At 34.1% G+C, this 22318-nt stretch overlaps 1 protein-coding gene across 6 annotated transcripts in view; it reads right to left on the bottom strand.

The window, feature by feature from the left end:
- The window catches only part of LOC139982129 (uncharacterized), a 55682-nt gene that overhangs the window by 10497 nt on the left and 22867 nt on the right, over positions 1-22318 (bottom strand). For 4 of the 6 annotated variants that reach the window (XM_071994717.1, XM_071994720.1, XM_071994716.1 and 1 more), the window contains 6 exons: positions 20678-20883; positions 18078-18154; positions 17342-17394; positions 15118-15237; positions 5758-5966; positions 3090-3166 (listed from right to left, as the gene is read on the bottom strand). In XM_071994717.1, the coding sequence (XP_071850818.1) occupies positions 3090-3166; positions 5758-5966; positions 15118-15237; positions 17342-17394; positions 18078-18154; positions 20678-20883 (742 nt within the window). Of the gene's footprint in view, positions 1-3089; positions 3167-3396; positions 3425-5757; positions 5967-15117; positions 15238-17341; positions 17395-18077; positions 18155-20677; positions 20884-22318 lie in introns of those variants that run through there. The other 2 variants (XM_071994719.1, XR_011797992.1) reach the window with 2 other exon arrangements.

Genomic DNA, 22318 nt, shown 5'->3' on the forward strand with positions numbered 1-22318 from the left:
GAATAGTACTTGCGTGCTTCTCCCCCTCCCCTTGATACCAGACTGAGATATATAAAGTGATTCATTGGTTCAACAACTATAAACAGCTACCCTATACCGAGGTACGGGGACTTGTTGAATCATCGTGAAAGGATGGTGTATTTGAACGAAAATTTGCATTTGCCATAGAAAATGAAAAATATCGTTGAAAGTTCAATATCATGTTTATGCCTATAGAAGTTATCTTTTCGATAAACACATGCGCCCCTTCCCTCCCCTCATAGATTTGAAAGAGTCATAATAAGAAAATGAAGTGATTATAAGACAAAACAGCAATCCTTTATAACTGAATAGTATGCCTTGAAACATGGATAAAAATATATTGTATTATATTACTTATATTCGCAGTCTTCTCAATAAAAACGCAACGAATCAGTCCCAGTTTTGAGGTGTTTGACATGATTATCGGCTTTTACATTAGAGCATGTACATGGCGACAACATTACAGTAAGTCTTCTCACCTGCGCCTTACTTCTTACCAAGAAATCTGCATTGATATATTTTTGCACATGACAAATACCCAACCTTCCTTTCCACTGCAAACTGTTCCAAATCGTTGAACAAAAAATCGGTCAATAAATTGATTGTGATCCTTACATTCATAGCGCCCACTACTACATCATAATTTAGAATCGACTCCTCCTCGCAAACCGATTTAACTTTATTCATTTGAGTATAATTTATATTATTTTGGTGTCCTGCCCTCTCCCAGATCACCGTGATAATTCCTGAGAGTTCGACTACCGGGTACTTTCTGGAAATATTGAACAAAATTGTTTCATTTTGCGAACATTACTCCTTACGAAGAATAAAACAAGAGAAAAACGTCAGTTGTACTTGATCTATGAAATTTATCCTTTAACCTTAATAAAGTTGCAGCTATTCGAAAATCCCAAACGGATTCTCGTTAACGGTGGTACACAGAAATACCTGTTAAGCTCAGGAATTTTTTGGGAGGCAGAGTGCGTACAATCTCGCTTACAGTACCCCATAGGTATAATGGTGACTCACAAAGTAAACGACATCAACAAGTACCTAAGCGCTTTGATACGATACTTTAAGTATCACTTCAGGAGTGATCAAATTTTGCAACAACATTGGGAAGACTTACTTGATCTTACCATGGTATTTTATGCTTGGATTCCCCTAGCTATACAATTTACAGTAGATTTAATTCGAGTCAAAATCAAGTTGCATATCTGGGCTCATTTTAACTAGTTATGGATGTATAATTCATGTCAAATTTCTGAATTGCAGCTTGAAACTGGTCGAACCTGGAAATTTGAACCTTACAGAGTTTAGGGTTCAACATGGACCTCCAAATTAACTGTAATGTTAAATTCATTACGAGTCAGATAGGACCAGGAACACACTTTTAATATTCATTTAAACAGTTTAAGCGTGTATGTAGCATGTATTACGTTATCTTGTTTCATCTGGGTTAGAATTGGATATACAGATGTATAATACTGTAAGGCAATATGAGAGACAGTGTAAGGCAATGGAAGGTGTTTTTGTTTTACACATATATCATAATACAATTGCAGGATTATTTTCCATTTTATAATCTAGTTGTGTTGTGGTGGGAACAGATCTGATTTGTACGTTAAAATGAAAATGTCAACCTTTGATGCAAACAAAACATGGTGGAAGATATTATGGTCAATTTGTATGAAAAAAGAATGAAGAAAGTTTAATTTTGAATGAGACTGGAAGTTTTAGTTTAACAGTAGAGTGTCGATTTTGTTAGAAAGAAAACTCATCAGTAACAGAATGATATACAGATTTTACAATAATATAATACACTGGGTGACAAGAAGCGTTATTAGTGAAAATATGTATTTTTTGTTTGAAATTGAAATTAGTTAGAATGAATGTCATCTATATTATCTAAATTGTCCTCACTGTCAATGAGTTGCATCAGCAAAGAAGTAAGTGAAAATATTTTAAAAAAAAATTAAAATAAATTAATGAAAAGAAGAATATGTTAGAACGACTGGCATTTTCGATGTCAGATGCGGTGCAGAGCGGCGTTTAACAAAGGGTACGTGCGAAAGAGGTGCCTTGTGAAATGTCAGAAAATGTTGTAGTATTGTTAAAAACCACCGACACACAAAATACGTTAGAACAGTGATAACGTCAGGGTGCGTGTAGTCGGAAAAACGAGCGATAGATTTATTATTGACACACTGCCGTGTTCAATACATTATTTATTTTAGTTTTTACTTTTTGTAAGCGGACCCCACTGTTCCGATTAATTTATCTACCAATTTTAGGACTATCATAAATAAGATTTGCTGCTAAAAAAGGGTAGTATCATATTTGTGATAATTTATTTATTAATTAGTTCCTAAACAAAGAGGGATACAGAGGGTTAGTGGATAGGATTCTTGTAATAAAAATACTAAATAAAAATACTAAATAAGATACGAAAATATAGGGATCGGGAGGGATCGAGTGTGTAGTGACCTGTAAGAAGTAATACAGTAGTCGTCTTCAGGTAAATACGTTCAGGTCTGTCATGTTTTTATGTCTGGAGAACCAGAATTTGTATATACTTGTATTCGGTGATATTCTCTGAGTATGGAACAGACAACAGGTGAACATGACCTTGGCCGTATGATTGGATTCCAAAAACTACTATTAATAACTACTAATATTTATACACATAGCGGTATACAGAGGGATACTGGATAAGATTCTTGTAATAAGTATACTAAACAATACATTAATATATAGGGGTTGGGATGAATGGAGTGTTAAGTGACCTGTAAGATAAAGTAATTAGGTAGTTTTCTTCTGGTAAATACGTTCAGGTCTGTCATGTTTGTATAGAACAGCAAAAAGGAGAACATGACCTTGGCGGTATGATTGGCTTCTGACAACTACCATTGGTAATATTTGCTAACGACTATCGATAATTCGTAAGCCCCGAAACTACTTCAGTAAATGTACATATTAACACTTCGGTATCAGATCATGGAGTTAATGTATGAGCATGATAATAATGATCAACCAATATATGTTACCTGAGCTTTTATATAATTTACCTTTCACATTCCTTGACTTTAATATTGACGGAATAGACTCAGCAGGGATAGACTGAGGTAACATACACCACTCGAACCTACGAAATAAAGAAGAAAATAATTCGGTCAATCATGTGATTATGAAATCAAACGAAATCCTTTTCAACAGCTAGCTGCAACAAACTCTCAATCTAAACACAAAACATAGTTGTTTCTTAAACTTGCTACATTACTGTGAAACCGAAACTACATGGCCGTGTGAGCGCTTCACTCATTAGATTAACGTCAGATTAAGTTCGAGAAATCCAACAACACAGCTGTCCATTACCTGAACTAGTCAAGCGTCATTTAAATGGCTGAAAAAAAAGGAGAGGAGAGCTTTTGTATGCTAACTTTCATTTTCTTATATATATATATATATATATATATATATATATATATATATATATATATATATATATATATATATATATATATATATATATATATATATATATATATATATATATATATATATATATATATATATATATATATATATATATATATATATATATATATATATATATATATATATATATATATATATATATATATATATATATATATATATATATATATATATATATATATATATATATATATATATATATATATATATATATATATATGAAAATGACTGCAAAAAAAAAAAATTCCAAAGGAAAAGATAATAGAGGAGAGCTTCTGTATGCCAACTTTCAATTTCTTATATATATATATATATATATATATATATATATATATATATATATATATATATATATATATATATATATATATATATATATATATATATATATATATATATATATATATATATATATATAAGAAATTGAAAGTTGGCATACAGAAGCTCTCCTCTATTATCTTTTCCTTTGGAATTTTTTTTTTTGCAGTCATTTTCTGCTATTTTTTGAGAGATAATGAACCAATAAAGTCCTTTTTATAGGAATAATGGAATCGAAAAACATTGATTATTGCAGGTGCATCATTACTGGGATTTGGCTCTTCCAACAGAAGTGACATTGTGACAAAGCGACAGTCTCCGGCAAAGTTTCCCTCCGTCGATCTGACAGTCATCAGATTTGTTCGAGGAAGTTGTAGTCGGGATCATAATGATAGATAGTACCTACACCCAAAATTCACGCTCCATGTAACTTGGCAAATTTGATATATTTAAGGACCAATTTCAACAAGTCGAAATATAGGAAGTTTTGAAGAAAAAAAAAGTTGAACTGTTCTTATATAGAAACTTAAAAGAAAAAAAGACCTTCAAAATGAAAATCAGGTACCTTTAATCGTACGTGGGAAACTGCAATGAACTGATTTATATAAACAGTTGTTACTTACAAAACGAATTTGTGCGGTAAAATATGCAGCTGAACTTGCGGCAAGCTTCATATCGGTTTACGATCTTACATGGCTAGCCCGTTTTCTTTTTCCCTCCTAATTGACATAAGCGGTCTCTCCTTCGGCTTTCTGTTCATAACCCCGCTTAGCAGTGAATATCTATCTTACTATCTTACTGATCTTCTTGATGTCATGTTGGGTGAAAAGATGTAGTTCGAGTTGCCAAACCCGAACTTGTTGTATATTATTAAAATAAGTAATGAAATAGAAAACGCATATTTACAAGAACGGTTAACTGTGCTTGCGCATACTTAACGAGTAACTGATACTGCCAGAATAAAATTCCAGTCTTTGAATATTTACCGCTGTTTACAGTTAGTACCTTGCAAAAAGGAAGAAAACAGACATTCTGGGGGGGGGGGGGGTGGCGGGTATCACTTGTCAAATTGTGTCAATTCCAACTAAAAAAAAGCTTCCCAATTGTTTTGCCAATTACATTAATTATACAGAAGCAGAAATGACTTCGTTAGAAATTGTTGCTCAAAGCGTTTGTTGAAACCCGTACGCACGTTATCAAAAGTTAAGGAAACCGCAGATTGACGATTTAAGTTAAACGTGTATCCGTAACCCGAGGAGTTACTGATCGTTTACTCTCTACTTGCGTATAAATAGAGCTATTAACAATATATCATACACCACGGTTAAACGAAACCAATTAGAACTGCGTAGGACACATTTGATCTTGGCGTTAACAGTTACACCGACAATGAATTTTCCCCTCATAATCGCCCCCCCCCCCCGCCTGAAAAATAAAAGGTGCAACAACAATTAAATCGTATTTTGTTACATTTCGCTTTGTCGAGATGTTTAATCTCTGTTACACGCATGTGCCTCTATAACAATTTGAATGTTTAGTAGCCATTTGTTTTGCGATTGTCATAACCATAGAATGCAACGTAGGATACGTACAGCATTGATCACACTCTTTTTACTGTAATACAAGTATCCATTCATTATTAATTATCTCAAAGATTAAAAATATTTACACCTGTATAACACTGTCTATCCAAATATTGTTGTTAAAATACTACGAATAATCGTAACCGGATAGTAACCGGACAGAACGTCTGTGATATGACTGAATAACACGTAGATAATTTAAGTTGTCATACGGTGTATTTCTCCTAAAGGTATATGTACGAATGGAAGCATCTATACTATATATGGAAGGATACTATACTCTCTGTGGATGTGTTGTACAGATATGTATTGATACGGTACTCGTTGTAATACTTACTTTAGCTTCTCCAATAGATGTGACTGTTGTACAAACATCAATATCTCAACAACCTCTGTCTCTGTCATTTCTCTTCCTTTATTCAAGGTATTTATTACTACCTTCTTTACTGATACAGGACAGGGTAGACGTAGCCCTGAATGGAGAATGACGTCACCAGCATCAATCTTACGGAAGGACTTTTTCAGATACAGACAGGAGATGGGAATCTGAAGGAAGGGAAGATACTTAACGGAATTATAATAGTAATGATTTGAGGAGATTTAATACACTGATCGATAACCACTCCAAAAGTAGTCAATTTCTATATCAGTACTGTAATGTATCTTCCTCGAAATTTAATTTGTCTAAATGTCGCTCAGGAGTACTAATCGTAGTTTGAAGAAATTCCTAAAACAGCCTTAAGCATTGTACATATATTAACTAGGATTTCCGAGAGTGGGGGGGGGGGATGGGGGTAGGTGAACAATAATGACAAGGTGTTTTTTTTTTGCCTGTTACCCACAAAAGTGGAAACAGAAATATAATATTGTGTATGGACGGTTGCGCCATATTGTCATTTTGTGATATGATTAATAGCGATAACGTTGTAGCTTTACTTCTTTGAGCTCTGGCACCTGTCCTTTATTTTATGTGACATCAGTAGTCACACAGATTCACTGCATAACGCTATACGGCATGCACTTAATCACATATTTGGACGTCATTTCACTGAAAGGATTTTTTGTTCAGCTCAATTTATCATCACAATCTGCTACTTAACCTTTAAAGTCACACTGATTGATATCCACTGATTTGTTGTCTTGGAACTGGTGCTTATTTCAAGAAAGGAATAGGGTTGGAGCCATGCGTTCATCCTTTCCCTTTGTAAAATAGCATGTAAACGAATGGATCTTTGTTTAGCTCAATTTAACATTGGTTGTTTCGTATCGACTTAAAGTAATAAGCATTAATGTTCTCTATTGTCTAATTCAAATTATTGTATTGACAAGAATATATAACTGATGTATAGATACTTCTATGAATACACGGTTAGTATGGTTTACATCTGTCTACCAGTCTGGTGCCCTCAAATGACATTTGACCTCTTTGAGGCAATATCTAAGTATGTAAGTTTAGAGAGATGGAATAACATACCCCACCCACAAATATCACTATCACGTATACATGCTCCTGTGTGGAACTATATTACGTGTTATTTTGTGTAACAGTCTTTTATGATCATTTTTGTGTTTATATTTAGAAAGTTAGTACATTTAAGCTTCTTTGTCGTATAATGGAAGAACCTGCTGGGTACATGGGATGAGAGATGCTTTTACACAAGTGTATGTTTCGGTTTGTCCAACATCTGAGGAGGGAGTGAAGCAAGCAGTTTCGAAACTTGAAGACTGCCTTTCCAAAGTGCAAGCATGGATGTCAACAAACTTCCTGAAACTCAATGCTGACAAAACTGAGGTTATGGTGATTGGGTTTAGAGCCCAATTGGTTAAGTTCAACCTGCCCTCAGTGACTGTTGCTGGTGTTGATATTCCCGTCCAGACAATCCTGTCAGAAATTTAGGGGTTATGTTCGACTCCGGTATGACAATGAGTGCACAGGTCACAACTATTATCAGATCTGCTAACTATCATCTCAATAACATTAGTCGTGCACGCAAAATGCTCACTACTGAGGCAGCCAAGCTAGCTGTGCACACATTAGTTACCTCCAGGTTGGACTACTGCAACAGCCTCTTGATTGGTATAAACAAATCCCTAATCACTAAACTTCAGAATGTCCAACGCACCTCTGCTCGCATCATTGTCAAGCGTAAGAAGTATGACTCTATCACATCGGAACTCATTTCTCTTCACTGGCTTCCTATACAACAGCGCATTAAATTCAAAGTTCTCCCTCTTGTGTACAAAGCTCACTATAAACAGTCGCCATCCTACATGTCTGACTTACTACAGCTGCAAGCACCACGCAGACAGCTTAGATCATATATATCTTCTCATCACTTTATCGTGCCCAGAACCCGTGCTGTGTCATTTGCAGATCGCTCATTCTCCTGCTATGGACCAAAAGAGTGGAACACTCTTCCAAATCACATCAAGGATGCTCAGACTATTCATATTTTCAAGAAACTGCTCAAATGTTATCTTTTTCAAGAAGTGTATTGTAATTAATTTCATGTAACTGTCTTGAGCGCCTTTGAACAACTTTTGTTGATTTTGGCGCTATATAAATGTTTTCTGATTGATTGATTGATTAATTGAGCATACTTGAATACTCATACAGAGCTGTAATATCGTATCTTGAATTTACTTCATCCTTTGCTGATAAGGAAGCTCCCAGGCTAAGGACAACATAAACATCCCATCATGTACTTCTTTGTCATCGCGTTTACAAGCCAAGGTACCACATAAATATAGACATACGATGTCACCGTTGCAAGGATTATTCTGCATTCAGACAGTAAATAAAAAGAGGTAATTTATAACTACATGCATGTATGTTTGTAAAACAAGTTGAAATTTGCTATAATGCAATGCTGACATTGTATGTGTTTAACAGCTGATTATGTCTGTGAATAACACAAATAAAGTCTACTTTAAGCCTGCCTACAGCTTAATGAGTGCCTGGCAATGGTTAATTTACCAGTAATGTTATGGTTTGACAATATAAAAAAAAATTGTAAAATACAAATAATAATAAAATGTATGTTTAACCTAAAGTGTCGTCAAAAGTGAAATAAGGTGACCAGATCGACAATACTATGATAACCACTAAAAAAAAAAAATAGTCACGATATATACAATGTGGTAAAAACAACTTGGGTTGAAGATAAATCATGATAAAACAGAAACGTGCCTGTGTGAGTAATATATTTTAAACCATTTTTATAATTTTCGTGATTAAGAAAATTTGTAGCATTCAAATGTACTCATAATATGATTTTGTCCCAAAGTATTATAACACATGTCCATAGATCAGTGTTTTTCCACTCTCAGTTTAACACCATGTCGATGTTCGACAATCTCTTCTTTCTTTACTTGTGAAATGTGACGTGATGTCAGGTTCAGGAATATTCTCGAACAGTTATTTCAAACCTTATCTTTACTAGTTATTACTTTAGTTCTTTTTAGAATTTGATTTAACAGGCTGTACACTGCTGAATCCAGTTTTTGTGTTAATTGTGGCAACATTGTATTATACGCCTACCAGCCTCTCTTTTGTGGCTATAATTTGCCCTGTGTAATACATGTATAGTGCATCGCACAGGGAGCCATGTGTTGCTTGCACATCTGTCCATTTCGTCGTTCGTTGCTGTACCATTACACTTGATCATTTATACGTACACAAGACATTTTAACGCTCTGTTTCAATTGTAGAGTTTATAACCGAAGATGCCGCTTTTAAGACGTAATTGAGGTAATTATATGTATATTATATTTAAGCTTTGGCTCATGTTAGGATAGGGAAGTATTAGTAAGTTTGTGACTCACAATTCGTATTTTTGTTCGTACAACGTGGACCTAGTATTAGCGTGAGTTAGCCTATCGCGATATCGTGGGTAGGCCTAGGTTTATTGTTTCCGAGAATGCATAAATATGGTATTCAAGTTTAAATCTAGTAATTTCTGGTACAATTAAAGAATACATGGCCATTCATTAACTCTTCCCAGCATCCGGATGCGCGGATGCGCGGTGTGTCTGTACATGTCCGTACACGTATGACGCCCTCTAAAATTCCATCACGTATTTCATTTTGACTCCGCATCCGCGCATTTGCGCATCCACCACGGAAGTACTAGGAAAGGACTTAGAAAGTTTCCCAATATACCATCACGCATTTCAAATACTGAAAGTCCCGCATGTACGAAGATATTCCATATCAATAGTGTGTCGTTCTTAAAAGGCATCCGTACATGTGCGACGCCCTCTAAAATTCCACCACAGTAGCACTAGGAAAGGACTTAGGAAATTTCTTTAATTATTCACCAATTTATGTGTTAACCAGTACTGATTAAGATTAAATTCACCTCTGTTGAAATTGGTTTTGGACAAAATGCCTCTCGCTGCTGTTGTAACTACAATTAGTTGTTCAACGATGTATTCTGTAATAAGTTACACGTTCTGTGTACGGGAACTGGTTGAGATGTAAATGACTAGATAAATTGTGTTATTGTTTTATTAGTATAATGCCCTGCCCAAGAATGGAAAGAGAGATTGTAAGGCATACGTGCGAGATTTAAATGTCACAACCTCATTATTACTATTTTGTGTTAAGTCTAGTGGTACTCCCAGTTTTATCCTTGTCCTTGTAGTTATACAGACAGCGTAGAAACCAGCCTAATTGGGTCACATAGAGTAGGGTTAGTCTGGTACACAATTTAAGTGACTTTATTTGTATGTGTTGTTTCTTTTATATTATCTTTCAGGGAAACGACCTGAAGGTGCTGCACCGTCCATTTTTGTTTATGTAGTCGTTTAATATAATCTCGAACATGCTAAGTGAGAGAAAATACAATAAACTAATTGGCCACCAGAACAAGCGGTGGTAGTCATTAGCACTCTCTCCTGCCTATTTATTACCTGCGTGTCCTCACAAATAGCTCGTAACTACTCAGTTGTTAGTTTTTTCACCACAGTTACGTCATTGAACGGATATTTATTGACATCCATTTTTTAGGATGATGATTTCATATGATATAGATAATCGTATTAATTATCGTTAGCATGTCACTGTTCTAAGTATTACCTTTACCGCATTTATTTCAGTGATTAGTTTCGTAATGTAGATAGATAGATAGATATTTATTCAGCCAATGGATAGAATATATACAATGGAAATTGGATGATAACAGGAGCACAAACGAAAACAATGAAACGATTAAGACAATAAATAAAAATGTAAACAACACGATGACTAGGTAAAGGATATAAAAGGGTAATAAGTATGCTGCACATGATATAAAAAGACTATTAGGAGGTAAAAAGTATAAAAATATAGCATATTACACAATAAGAAGCAGTGGCTAAGACGTGAAGGCAAGACTAGAACCATTTAGCGGGCATTATGTGTATTGTATGTTTTAACAAGATCAGGATAATGACTGTTTGTAAGCCTCTTTGATCCCCTGAATGTACGTACCCTTTTACCAGAGGGCAAGAACTGGAAGTACTGATGAGCAGGATGTGAGTCCTCGTTCAGTACATTATCGACTCTCTTGAGAGCACGCTCCTGGTACAGAGAGTGGAGAGATGGGAGGCCCGTACCAATAATACGCCCAGCATTTCTAATTACTGATTGCAATTTTCTAAGGTCACTCTGACTTACACGACCAAACCAGACGAAAATGTTAGTAGTTAAAATGCTTTCTATAATTGCACGATAAAAGTTTGTCGAAACATTTGCACTGACCCTATAAGATTTAAGAAGACGTACAAAGAACAGTCTCTGGCGTCCTTTTTTCAGTATTTCTTCAGTATTAATGTTCCATGATAAATTGTCCATCATAAATGTACCCAACAACTTGAATGTGTTCACCTGCTCTATCAACATTCCATCGATAATGAAAGGACCCATTGTGTTTTTATTTCGTCTGGAGTCCACAATTAATTCCTTTGTTTTACTTATGTTCAAAATCAAATTGTTTTCCTTGCACCAGCTCACTAATCGACTCACTTCATTGCGGTACCCGCTTTCTTCCTCATTAGTAATTTATCCAGTAACAGTGGTATCGTCAGCATACTTGAGACGTGTGTTAGTGTTGTAATGTATCATTTAATCTTGTGTGTTAGTATTGTAAATTATCATTTAATCTTGTTTTACAGTTTTAACAGTGATGGCAGCATTAATACTATTGTTTACATACTTATAATACTAGTTTTTACATATAATTAATTACTAAATAGTAATACATTATGTACTAGGCCTATTTCGTATCCCATGTTTCGCACAATCATTCAAAATGAAGCCTCCGTCTTTTGGAGAAATTCAACTGGTGGGGAGTGAGGGAAGTTGGGGTATATCGTTAGATATTACCTTAAGGACCTCAAGAGAAGAAAAAACAAACACAACAGCGACAAATAACAACTCTTGTCAAAGCAACAACAGCAATACTGCAGAGGATAAATGTGTATTGATGATAACCTCTTGCTATTGTATTTTTTATAAAAATATTCTTTTCATTATTTCTGTTTCCCAAGAGATATTAAACCAAAACAGCAGCGAGGTTTGACTTGGGTAATTAGAGTAACGTTCTAAACTTGCCCAACTATTCTGACATTGATTTTGTATGAATTTGAAACATTCGCACTCCTTGATTTCCTTCTCTGTCCTAGACGATATTATGATATCTATCACTGTAGGCTTTCCTTACAACGATTCGAATTTTCAATAGGCCCTTCTATATTGATTACATTTTCAGGTAAACCGTTACAGCTCCCCCCCCCCCCTCTCCACACTGTCTCATTGAAGTGGGCGCAATATTGATATGTATATACATAGTTTATTTAGGCACAAGTGAAACGTTATCAAATAGAAAGAAAAAAACTAATATATGTAACTTTCATTCAGTGATATTATCGCTCTAAAGTATTTATGCAAATTGTGTGACAACCAGGGATAAAATAGATCACTTACAATTGAGTGGTTGACTTGTGTGTATTGTTGTAGGTCTATTAGATTTCTTCGTTGTGCTACTTATAATGTGACATCGTTCCACACTACAACAAGTAATCTTATAATATGTATCAGCATCATGTAATTGCTACAATCACTTCCCATAACAAACAATTTGCTAGTAAATCCATCGAACTTGTATATGATTTAAACGCTGGAAGTCTCCATTTGACTCACCTGTAATGGTGAAGCTGATGAAGCTATCTGATACAATTGGCTGTAGCCTATCATTTCGAATTGAAACTATAGTTGAACACATTATCACAGGCAAGTAACATACACAACCTCGGCTCTGTGTTAAACTTTGGTCTCTTTAAAATGATTTACGATAGAATTGTAGTTATATAGCAGGACCCACAGACATTCTGGTTATTTAGTACTTTTTCAGTTTCTTGTATTTTCAATGTTAATTGTTTGATCTTCATTTAATGCAGCTTGCGCTTGTACAGATTGAAGTGACTACAACGAAGAAGCGAAGAATTAAATCAGGAATAAGCTCAATACATTTTTATTGGTTGATATAGAACAACAGTCAAATCTTACTGTACATAAAGGAGGTAACTATTTTGGACAAGCTTACTCTTGGTGGTGTTAGGACAAACTTCTTCTTCCCTCTTATACACATCAAGTCGTATCTAAAATATCTCATGAATTGATTGAACAATAAATGTTACAAAAGCTGTCTTCTTTACAAACGACGCACAATTTATGGCCTAGCAATTGCAAACCTTTTTCAATTCCTTAAAATTCTCTAAAGATCTGATCAGTTGAGTTATAACGCCAAAAGTGCGCTGATGTGCAGCATGTTTTCGGCGCTGTCAATTATACTTTGTCAACATCTGTCATTGACATAGACATTGAACACATCGACAGCGTATGTTAAGCCGGATATTCATTATGTCAATCATTTACTTGTGTTATGCGATGATATTGCCTTTCTTTATTTCGTAAAATGTTATCTACAACGTTATTTCTAACTGTCATACTACAGTTAACAAACTAATTCGTTATTTGGACCTGTCCGTAAAGGATCATCGAATATTTGATGGCCCTCTTACCAACAAGCAAGTTTACAAAGAAGAAGGTTATCTTAATGAGATCAAGTCATCACTTTCCGATAAAGTGTTCGTGGCCTAAGATTCAACCCGGCTATAAAGAAGTCATTCATAGCACATCGTTCACGGCTTACCATAGCAAATCGATCGCCTCTATCTCTTTGATGGGTTTTCTTTTATGTTGTTTTGTTTTCTAATATATTATAGTGAGCTTAGTATTTGCCGTTACATGTACCCTGGTAACGAAAATGCAACAGCGCAACCGCGGCATGAAGGCATGGAGGCATTCTTTTTAGGCGGTTTGTTAGGAATATCAAACAAGTTTGCGTTGAAGCTCATAGAGGGAAACGACATATTTAAAGTTCGTTATGTGTGCTAAAGCATATTATGGGTAAAATCCTACCTTTTGTTATTTGGATGCAAAGTGAATACAATTATGAACATCATAATAACGCCGAATGTGTACTGATGTACAGCACGCATTAGTTCTCTGTTGGGCATGTACTTTATTTTATGTTGCAGCATCTCATTTACAGAGACTTTTTTATTTGGTAGTTTTTTTTTTAAAGTGAATTTCTATTTTGTCAAAACAAGTAAGATTGTAGAAATACATAGCCGATAATGTGTTATTTTATCGCAGAGGGTCTTATAAACCCCTTTATAGGTAATAACAGAGAACGAATACACACACGAAGTAAACTTAAAATATACTGCCCACTGTCGAAAAACACAAGCAAGCATATCCTTTAATTCAGTCGAAAACGGGTTTAAGTTGAACACTTGCTACTGTTCTGAGATTGCATTAAAACAGGCGATTGTTTAAAAGGAAAACCGATTAGTAGACTATATATAAACATCATAACATTGTTTCTTGAAGGGTGTAATGGAATATCAAAACATGCAATGCACCGACAAGTTCATTAATAACCTAAATATGTTTGTGATTGACTTCCTGGTCGAAGTAGCGAACGCACGTATCTTGCCAAATGAGGGCAAAACTACTGTTGATACATTCACATGCATATCCGTGAGTATAAATATTAAGCAGTCTAGTCATAAATCGACGAAATAAATCAAAAAGTTAGTCAATAAGTGAACAGTTAAACTAAGTGTATTTGTTTGCGGTAGATTACTGGCAGACATGACTCCTACGCTGAGTCGTAAATTAACAACAGTTTAGGGAAAACGGTGTGTTTTCAACAAGTACATTCAAACCGCGAATTGAGTTCGTTATCTACAGTCCACAAATTGTATGTTACACCTAAACTACGAATTGCAAATTTAGCACTGTCTCATTGTTTTAATGGAAATGAAACAGCAATAGAGTGTACATTCACATAAAGGTTAGTTAATGGATATCAAACCTTTACACCCAGATAAAACAGTTATTCATCATGGAATTTCTGCAATTAAAATATACCTTCAATTGTTATTCTACGACAAATGGTTAATGTTTATATATTAATATTTATTGTGCGATGGTATGTTTACACCCCAAACAACCTGTTCTATTCACAGAAAATGATTCGAATGTACATTGGCAATAAAATACGTGCTATACAAAGTCTGCTATTAATTTTACCAATAAAACATCAATTTGTTTTGTAAAAACGCCGTGTCACAGCTACTGACTTACGTCATGGTAGGATGCGTTCTTCAGAAGCTTTATACTACATCTCTGTAGTAACTCACTGTCAATGTGGTTGATATACATGTTTCTTGTACATAATTTCCTGACTGTTTTCATATCATGAACCTGATAAAATAAAACAAAAAAATAATGTTAGCTGAAATATATAACAATTAAACAATATACAATTTTATTAGCTGTATTTTGGTTTGTATGACTTTAGATACTAACTTCGAATGAATTAAAAAAAAATATGTATATATATTACCACAGAAATATCTCAGAGAAGATTTACCGAGCAGAGGTTAGCAGAGATAAGATATTTAATCGTTTAATGAAAACTTTTACTTACCAGCCTTTTCGTTTAGTTACTTATGATACATTCCTTATATTATGGCCAAAATCCAATAAAACTACACCGAGTCTTAGAGCCGAATTCGATAATTGTTTCAGTTACTGCACCAGCAAGAAATATGTACAGACAAAGACAACGCCATCTTTGTACCTTTAAAAGTATTTCCTGAGCAATATATTGCGTTGTACTTTGATACAAATATTGCTACCAATATTAAGCGGCACTATCATGAATTTAAACGCAATACATGCCACACCATGACACTTCGGTTACAGTACTTCCTTAGACCTGCCTTTTTTAAATGCTGTTTTTCAAATCAGCTTCTTGCATATTACCAACTTTTGTTTTAATTATTGACAATTACAAAGTTTTACAGAGGATAAGATCATGACAAACTTAATTGATGATTCTGTAAATTTATTTATTGTAATCAGGTCAGCAAACGTGAACTATATTTTAAATAAAGCTAATGATACATCATTTTAATATAGCGCAAACTATGAAATAATTCTCATAGCGCTTAACATAATAGTAACAATTATAACATTATAACATATATGCTTTGTTGAAAAAAATTAAATGTTGTAATCGTAAGAATGTTAGAAACTCAAAGAATTTATGAACGTGCTCCCTGTTATTCTTGTTGTTTCTGCAATATGTGGTTCACGTAAAGACAGTTGTTGTTAATTTTGATTGCGGTCTTCTTTTCTGTGTATACGGTAATCGATGAATATGTGTCATACGATGACAAGCCTTTAGAATTTCAACCTTCCGAAAATTCGTGTGTTGTTAATTATATCATCAACACTTGCTTTTTTATGTTTAAGGCAGCTCGACGGATTCTAAATTATTCAACGTCGGCATCCACACCAAACCTGAACAATCCAAAGTTATAAGAAAAACGATATAATTTGCAACAACTAGACGGATTAGAAGGGGGAACGAGTGTTATATTCAATCACGAAATTGTTGCATAAAGACAAGTCATCATTGCCATCGTTCGCGTGCATTTTTTTTTCATAATTATTTTTTAAATAATATCATTCTATCATAAGTTTGAAAATAAAGGAAATACTAGTCAATGTAGTCTGCAATGCTTTTTATTATCGAAAAATAAAAGAAGATGGAAAACTGTCTTTTCACAGTATTTCAGAAATGTAGCAAGCTGGTATACTAGCAGTCTCCGTACATGCAAGGAGCACTTTCTCTTGTAAACCATACACACTGTGGGGAGAATAGTCCTGGAATAGAATGGTTGTATTAATTATTTTAAGTCGATTTGTATTGATTACGCACCATGACCAATAAAAGGCAAGAGGAAAAAAATTCCGTCGGAAACTGAGCATGGTTTACTCGTCATTTATTGCGAATATTTACATAATGTATATATAGACATGGTTTTGCTGTAATACCAATATTTGACCCTCAGTTATTAACCTATCCGTGTTTGAGTATGCGAACGAATAGCCATGTATAGGATCACTTTTTGGGGAGCTACTTTACGTTCGAACAAATATGCTTGTATTGGTATTTATAAAGACTGACTATTAAAGATTTCAAAAGTACACTTCGCATATAAAAGAAGGGTAATATTGCTAAATATATTTAACAGTACATCCGAATTTCAAATTATATATATATATAAATATATATATATATATATATATATATATATATATATATATATATATATATATATATATATATATATATATATATATATATATATAGTTGAGATTCCATTAATATTTCAATGGGAGCGATAAATGCGGTTGATAATTTGGAAGCAAGTATTCTTGTTTATTTTTGTTCTAATGGATTCTACGCATCAAGAATGTACCACACTAGCATAGAAACTTTATAAGCAAATCATACCTCCCAAAGACCGGATTGAAGATTCAGACAGTAACCGTAGTACTTCCAGCACACTAAGATGACAGAAATGTAAAAGTGAGTAAGAGATTGAACAATAGGAAGACATACATAAGTACATGAGGATTACAAAGGTATATTGGTATATATATATATAAATATATATATAAATATATATATATATATATATATATATATATATATATATATGTATATATATATATATATATATATATATATATATACTATATTAATTTATATATATCTATAAAATAGCAAAAATCAACACACTAGGAAAATTCCAAAATTCCACTTCACGAACAGTTTCGTCTGGTTTCGTCCGTTTATGACACGACCTCCGTGTCACACACCGAAGTCGGTACAACTAGATTACGCTGATGTGAACACGTTTAAATGGATTTGTTCAACTGTCAATTAGAGCGTTTTCCCTAGGTGTTACGAGTATATTGTCTAAACTTCAGGTGTTTGTTAATCTAACAAAGAAAACAGGATTAGCACTTTTTGTAGGCAAGAAAAGTCGTATTTAAAAAAATTTATCGGCACTTCTATCCTTAATGAAGTCATTCTAAAAAAGTGTGTTGCTTAAAGAAAACTGATACGGTAAAGTAACGCTTAACTCAAACAGGATAGCTTTTCCGAAGACAAAAGCAAATGCGAGGAGACTTGCTAAACTCAAATACTAAATGATCACTGACTAAATGTAAAGATATAAACATACCTTTTATTTCTCTAGATTTCAACTCTGCAGGAATTGACTCCGAAGAGAAACTAGGAGGCATCAGATAACCATCAAACCTTTGTAGTAGAAATAAAGAATAACAAGCAAAATTTTACAAATTAGCACTGTATTATATCGGGAAGAGTATCTATACAACACATCGCTGCTACACTTATGGAACCTTTATATGTGGTATTAAATGTTCCTGTTACATTCAAATAAGAGTTGTGTTACACTAAATATCGCTCGGTTGTTATAAAACGTCAAATGGATACCATGGAATATGCTTAGTTTGTTCCTTACAAAAATAAAAGATAGCATCACGCAGGGTCTTACCAGTGCCATTAGTGATCAGATAAGAGGAACGTTTAACAAGTAGACTTGTTGTTTTTCGCCTCCATAAATGTACACGTTGTTTCAGATACACAATGATTAATCCCGACTTAATGTATCTCGTTAAGTTTGTGAAATAAAAAATAAAAAAACCATTGCAGCTTCATAAGTTTAAGCCCAAAATCCTTGTCTATGATTTGAATGGCTTAAGGCTTGCCCTAGTCCTCTACAAAATACATACTTTTCCATTGCTTGGTAAACATAAACATTTGAATCAAGAAAAAGCAAACTTCAATTCATTGTAGCTTTGCCATAAAATAGCGTGTGAACACATTTGATCTCTTAGACAATATAAAGAATCTCGCAAGTATGTTTACACAGTGACAGAATATGTTGTATGTATAACGTGGTTTATTGGGAATACCGTTTGTCTTCAGGAACGATTAATCAGGGCTTCTACTGGCACCCGATGCCATCAATAGTTAGAAAACGTATCAAACATGGATGATCACGTGACATGTTCTGAGCTATTACTAACGTCATATATTTTACAGCGGCCCTTTTCAGTTCAGTGTGACATAGGTTTCATATAGAAGCAATAGCACAATACATTACATGCATCATTTTACCGAAAGTCTGAAATGATTTCATAGATGATGATATTTTGGGATCGACGTCCTTTTTGTCAAGAATGGCTTGATCTGAATGAACCCCGTTGGTCAATTTGGTATCGCATACTGACTATGACAGCTAAACGATCGTGACATCATAATAAGAATACAATAGTACGAGTATAGTTCAGTGCTACTGAAGAGCAAGTCATACGATACTACATGGCTTGTACAGTTTCCTTCTTTTCATTTTGCTCCTATTAACATAATCGTTTTCGGCTTTGGATTTTTGTTCACAACCTGCTATACAGTGAACAAGAGTTTCAATGTCCATAAAGTAGTATGTAGATACCGCACTGGCTAATACATTTTATTTTCTTATGCAATAATATATCCCAAAATACTCTTCAACATGGAATATTCTTGTTCTTTCTGTATCAAATTCCTAGTAATTTCATACTGAATAAGGTCTAAGGTCATCATTTTAAATATCAGAAGCGGAAATTATATCTTTAATTATTCTGGACTTGATCGTTTATTCAACACTTTTTCTAGAATCCTAAATCAGGTGTAATACTGTTATTAACCTTCAAATGCTCCCTGAGCATTGTAATTTATTGCTAATGACAGAAAGTCTAAATTATTGATATGAAAACTCTACATATGAAAAAAGAAGAGGATTTTCAGACTAAATTGTAAAGAATCAACTAAAGTTGTGAACATTTCCTCACATATTGTCGAAACCACGGCGTCTTCAGCAAAACTTACACGGAACTTTAAACTACAAAAGAACATAAAACTAAAACGACAAGAAAAGCTTTAACTAGTCTGAAGTTTCGGTAAAAGGGGATTTTTTCGAACACAGTTGGAGTTGGAAGATGAAAAGTTGACATGATAGGATAAAGGTTAGGAGGAACAAGTAGAATTGTCAATTTAAACAATTTTTAATTTATGTATAGTTGATCAACCAGTATGAAATTCAAACAAATCAAAAATAGGAGTCAACATTTTGAGGAAAATAAATTGAAATATCGAACGACCACCAAAGAGCGCCCAGGTTTTCCATTTTGTCACTTATAATTGTGCTGTTCTACGCCACTGACAATACCTCATACACTATGGGTAAAGGAAACAGGTTTGTAGCCAGAGGAAACATCTGCATAGGGACCCTACCGGATCCCCAAACGCATGACAAACCACATCGTATTCCTCTGTGGTGACATTTTGTTAGGAATAGGCTATGATAAACTCTCATACAAGTGTCTATCCCTATGATCGATTGTAATGTCTAGTATTTTGTTTTCAGTTATAATAATCATGGGAAGCAACGTATAACAGTAATCACACTATATTCACTGTAATGCAAGTATTGATGTAATATTTATTATATCCTTGAGTTACACATGTTTACACCGGAGGACCGGTATATTCCAAACACCATTCTATTAGAAACACCATATCTCAAACACTACAAATACTATAACCGGACAGTAACCGGATGAAACGACTGTGAAATTTGAATGAAGTGTAGATCATTACTGCTAACATACTAAATGTATTTGTATTGAAGTTATCTGTACAATTGTAAGAATACTTTACTCTCTATGAATGTGTTGCACAGATACGTGTTATTATGTAACTCATTGTAATACTCACTCTAGCTTCTCCAACATATGTGACTGTTGTACAGACATCAATATGTCAACAACCTCTGTCTCTGTCATTTTTCTTCCTTCCTCTGTTTGCATTACTACCTTCTTTACTGATACAGGACATGACAGGCGTAACCCTTGATGTAGGATGAGGGTACCAGCATCAATCATACTGAATGACTCTTCCAGATACAGACAAGCGATGGGAATCTGAAGGAAGGAAGACAATTAAACGTAATAATTATAGTAATCAGTCCAAGATATTCGACTAAGTATTAATCGATCGATCTCATTCTCAGTACTACGTGTGGCTTCATCCGTCCAAATATGTCATTAATTTAAGTATATTATTTCATTGCGAATGACGTCATACAGTGACTCGAACATCCGTTTTTTTTTAAAGAAGATCATCTCAGCCAAATGACTCATTTGTTTATCTGAGCTATCCTGAGTTATCAAGAATACTGACCAAATGAAGCTCAAGATTGAACAGGAGAAGAAATACTATATTGATACTTCCACGATGATACTTTTCCTTATGACAATAATAGTGTAAGAATTAATCATGTAACTTCCAAAGTACCAAGTACACTGCTAATTTTAATTTCAAGTTTGACCTTTTTAATGTTTGTTACAACAAGTTGAAATTTCTTTTAAATGCAACTCTGGTAATTTCTTTGTGTGTTAAGGAGCTGATGATGCCGAAGAAGTACACAAATATAGTCCACATTGAAACTGCGCACATTAGAATGATTAATTTACTGGCATTTTTCATCTGTTAACAAACTGAAACAATTATAGTAAAAGATAATTATCAAACATATGTGTCCATATTGAACTTAGAAAGTTAGATCGACAATAATGTTACAAACACACATAAAAATCATCGAGATATATACACTATGGTAAAAAAATGGATCTTGCAGAATTTTTAAATACAAAAAGTCGGTGAGAGGTACATCTTTAAATCATTGTTTTTTTTTGGGGGGGAGGGGGGGTGGGTGATGAAAAATTGAAGCAAGACACGAGCAGTCTGGTAAAGAAATGTACTGAAAGTATTGTATTTGTTACAACTGACAACTTTTTAATAAGTCGGATAATACGTTATCATGTGTAACTATAATATTGTACTGTAGCCTTATTGTAATATATAAACTGTATCTGATGCCATGGTAATTTAAGTATTTCAACTAATCTATCATGAAATCGCCAGGACGGAAATGAACGTGGGTAACCCATATTATGACCTTCTTGTTTCCACATGGGCAAACAACTGTTGGGGGTCTCAGGAATTAACGGCTGGGTTCAATATGGGTTTTTACATGGTCATATAATAGTAGGTTAGTCAATAACATGTACATGGGTAATTAATGAGGAAACATATCTGGGGCCTGAGTGGGTTAAATGAAGGTTTGAACGATTGGGGATACTCTGAGATTACTGATTGGGTACTATTCAGGTTTTTTCTTCTTCCTTTATCTTGCATGGACACATTGGTGTTGGTTAAACTAAGTTATGACCAGTTGTGTTCAATGTGGGTACAATATGGGGTAATCATGGGCAAGTTATGAGAAAAAGTAACTTGCATCCATTTTAGTCGAGCATGGGTTTCATTCGTGTTTCAAATAAGTGATGATTTTCAATC

Source organism: Apostichopus japonicus, chromosome 16 (genome assembly GCF_037975245.1).
Source record: "Apostichopus japonicus isolate 1M-3 chromosome 16, ASM3797524v1, whole genome shotgun sequence".
In the NCBI taxonomy this organism is placed as follows: Eukaryota; Metazoa; Echinodermata; class Holothuroidea; order Aspidochirotida; family Stichopodidae; genus Apostichopus; species Apostichopus japonicus.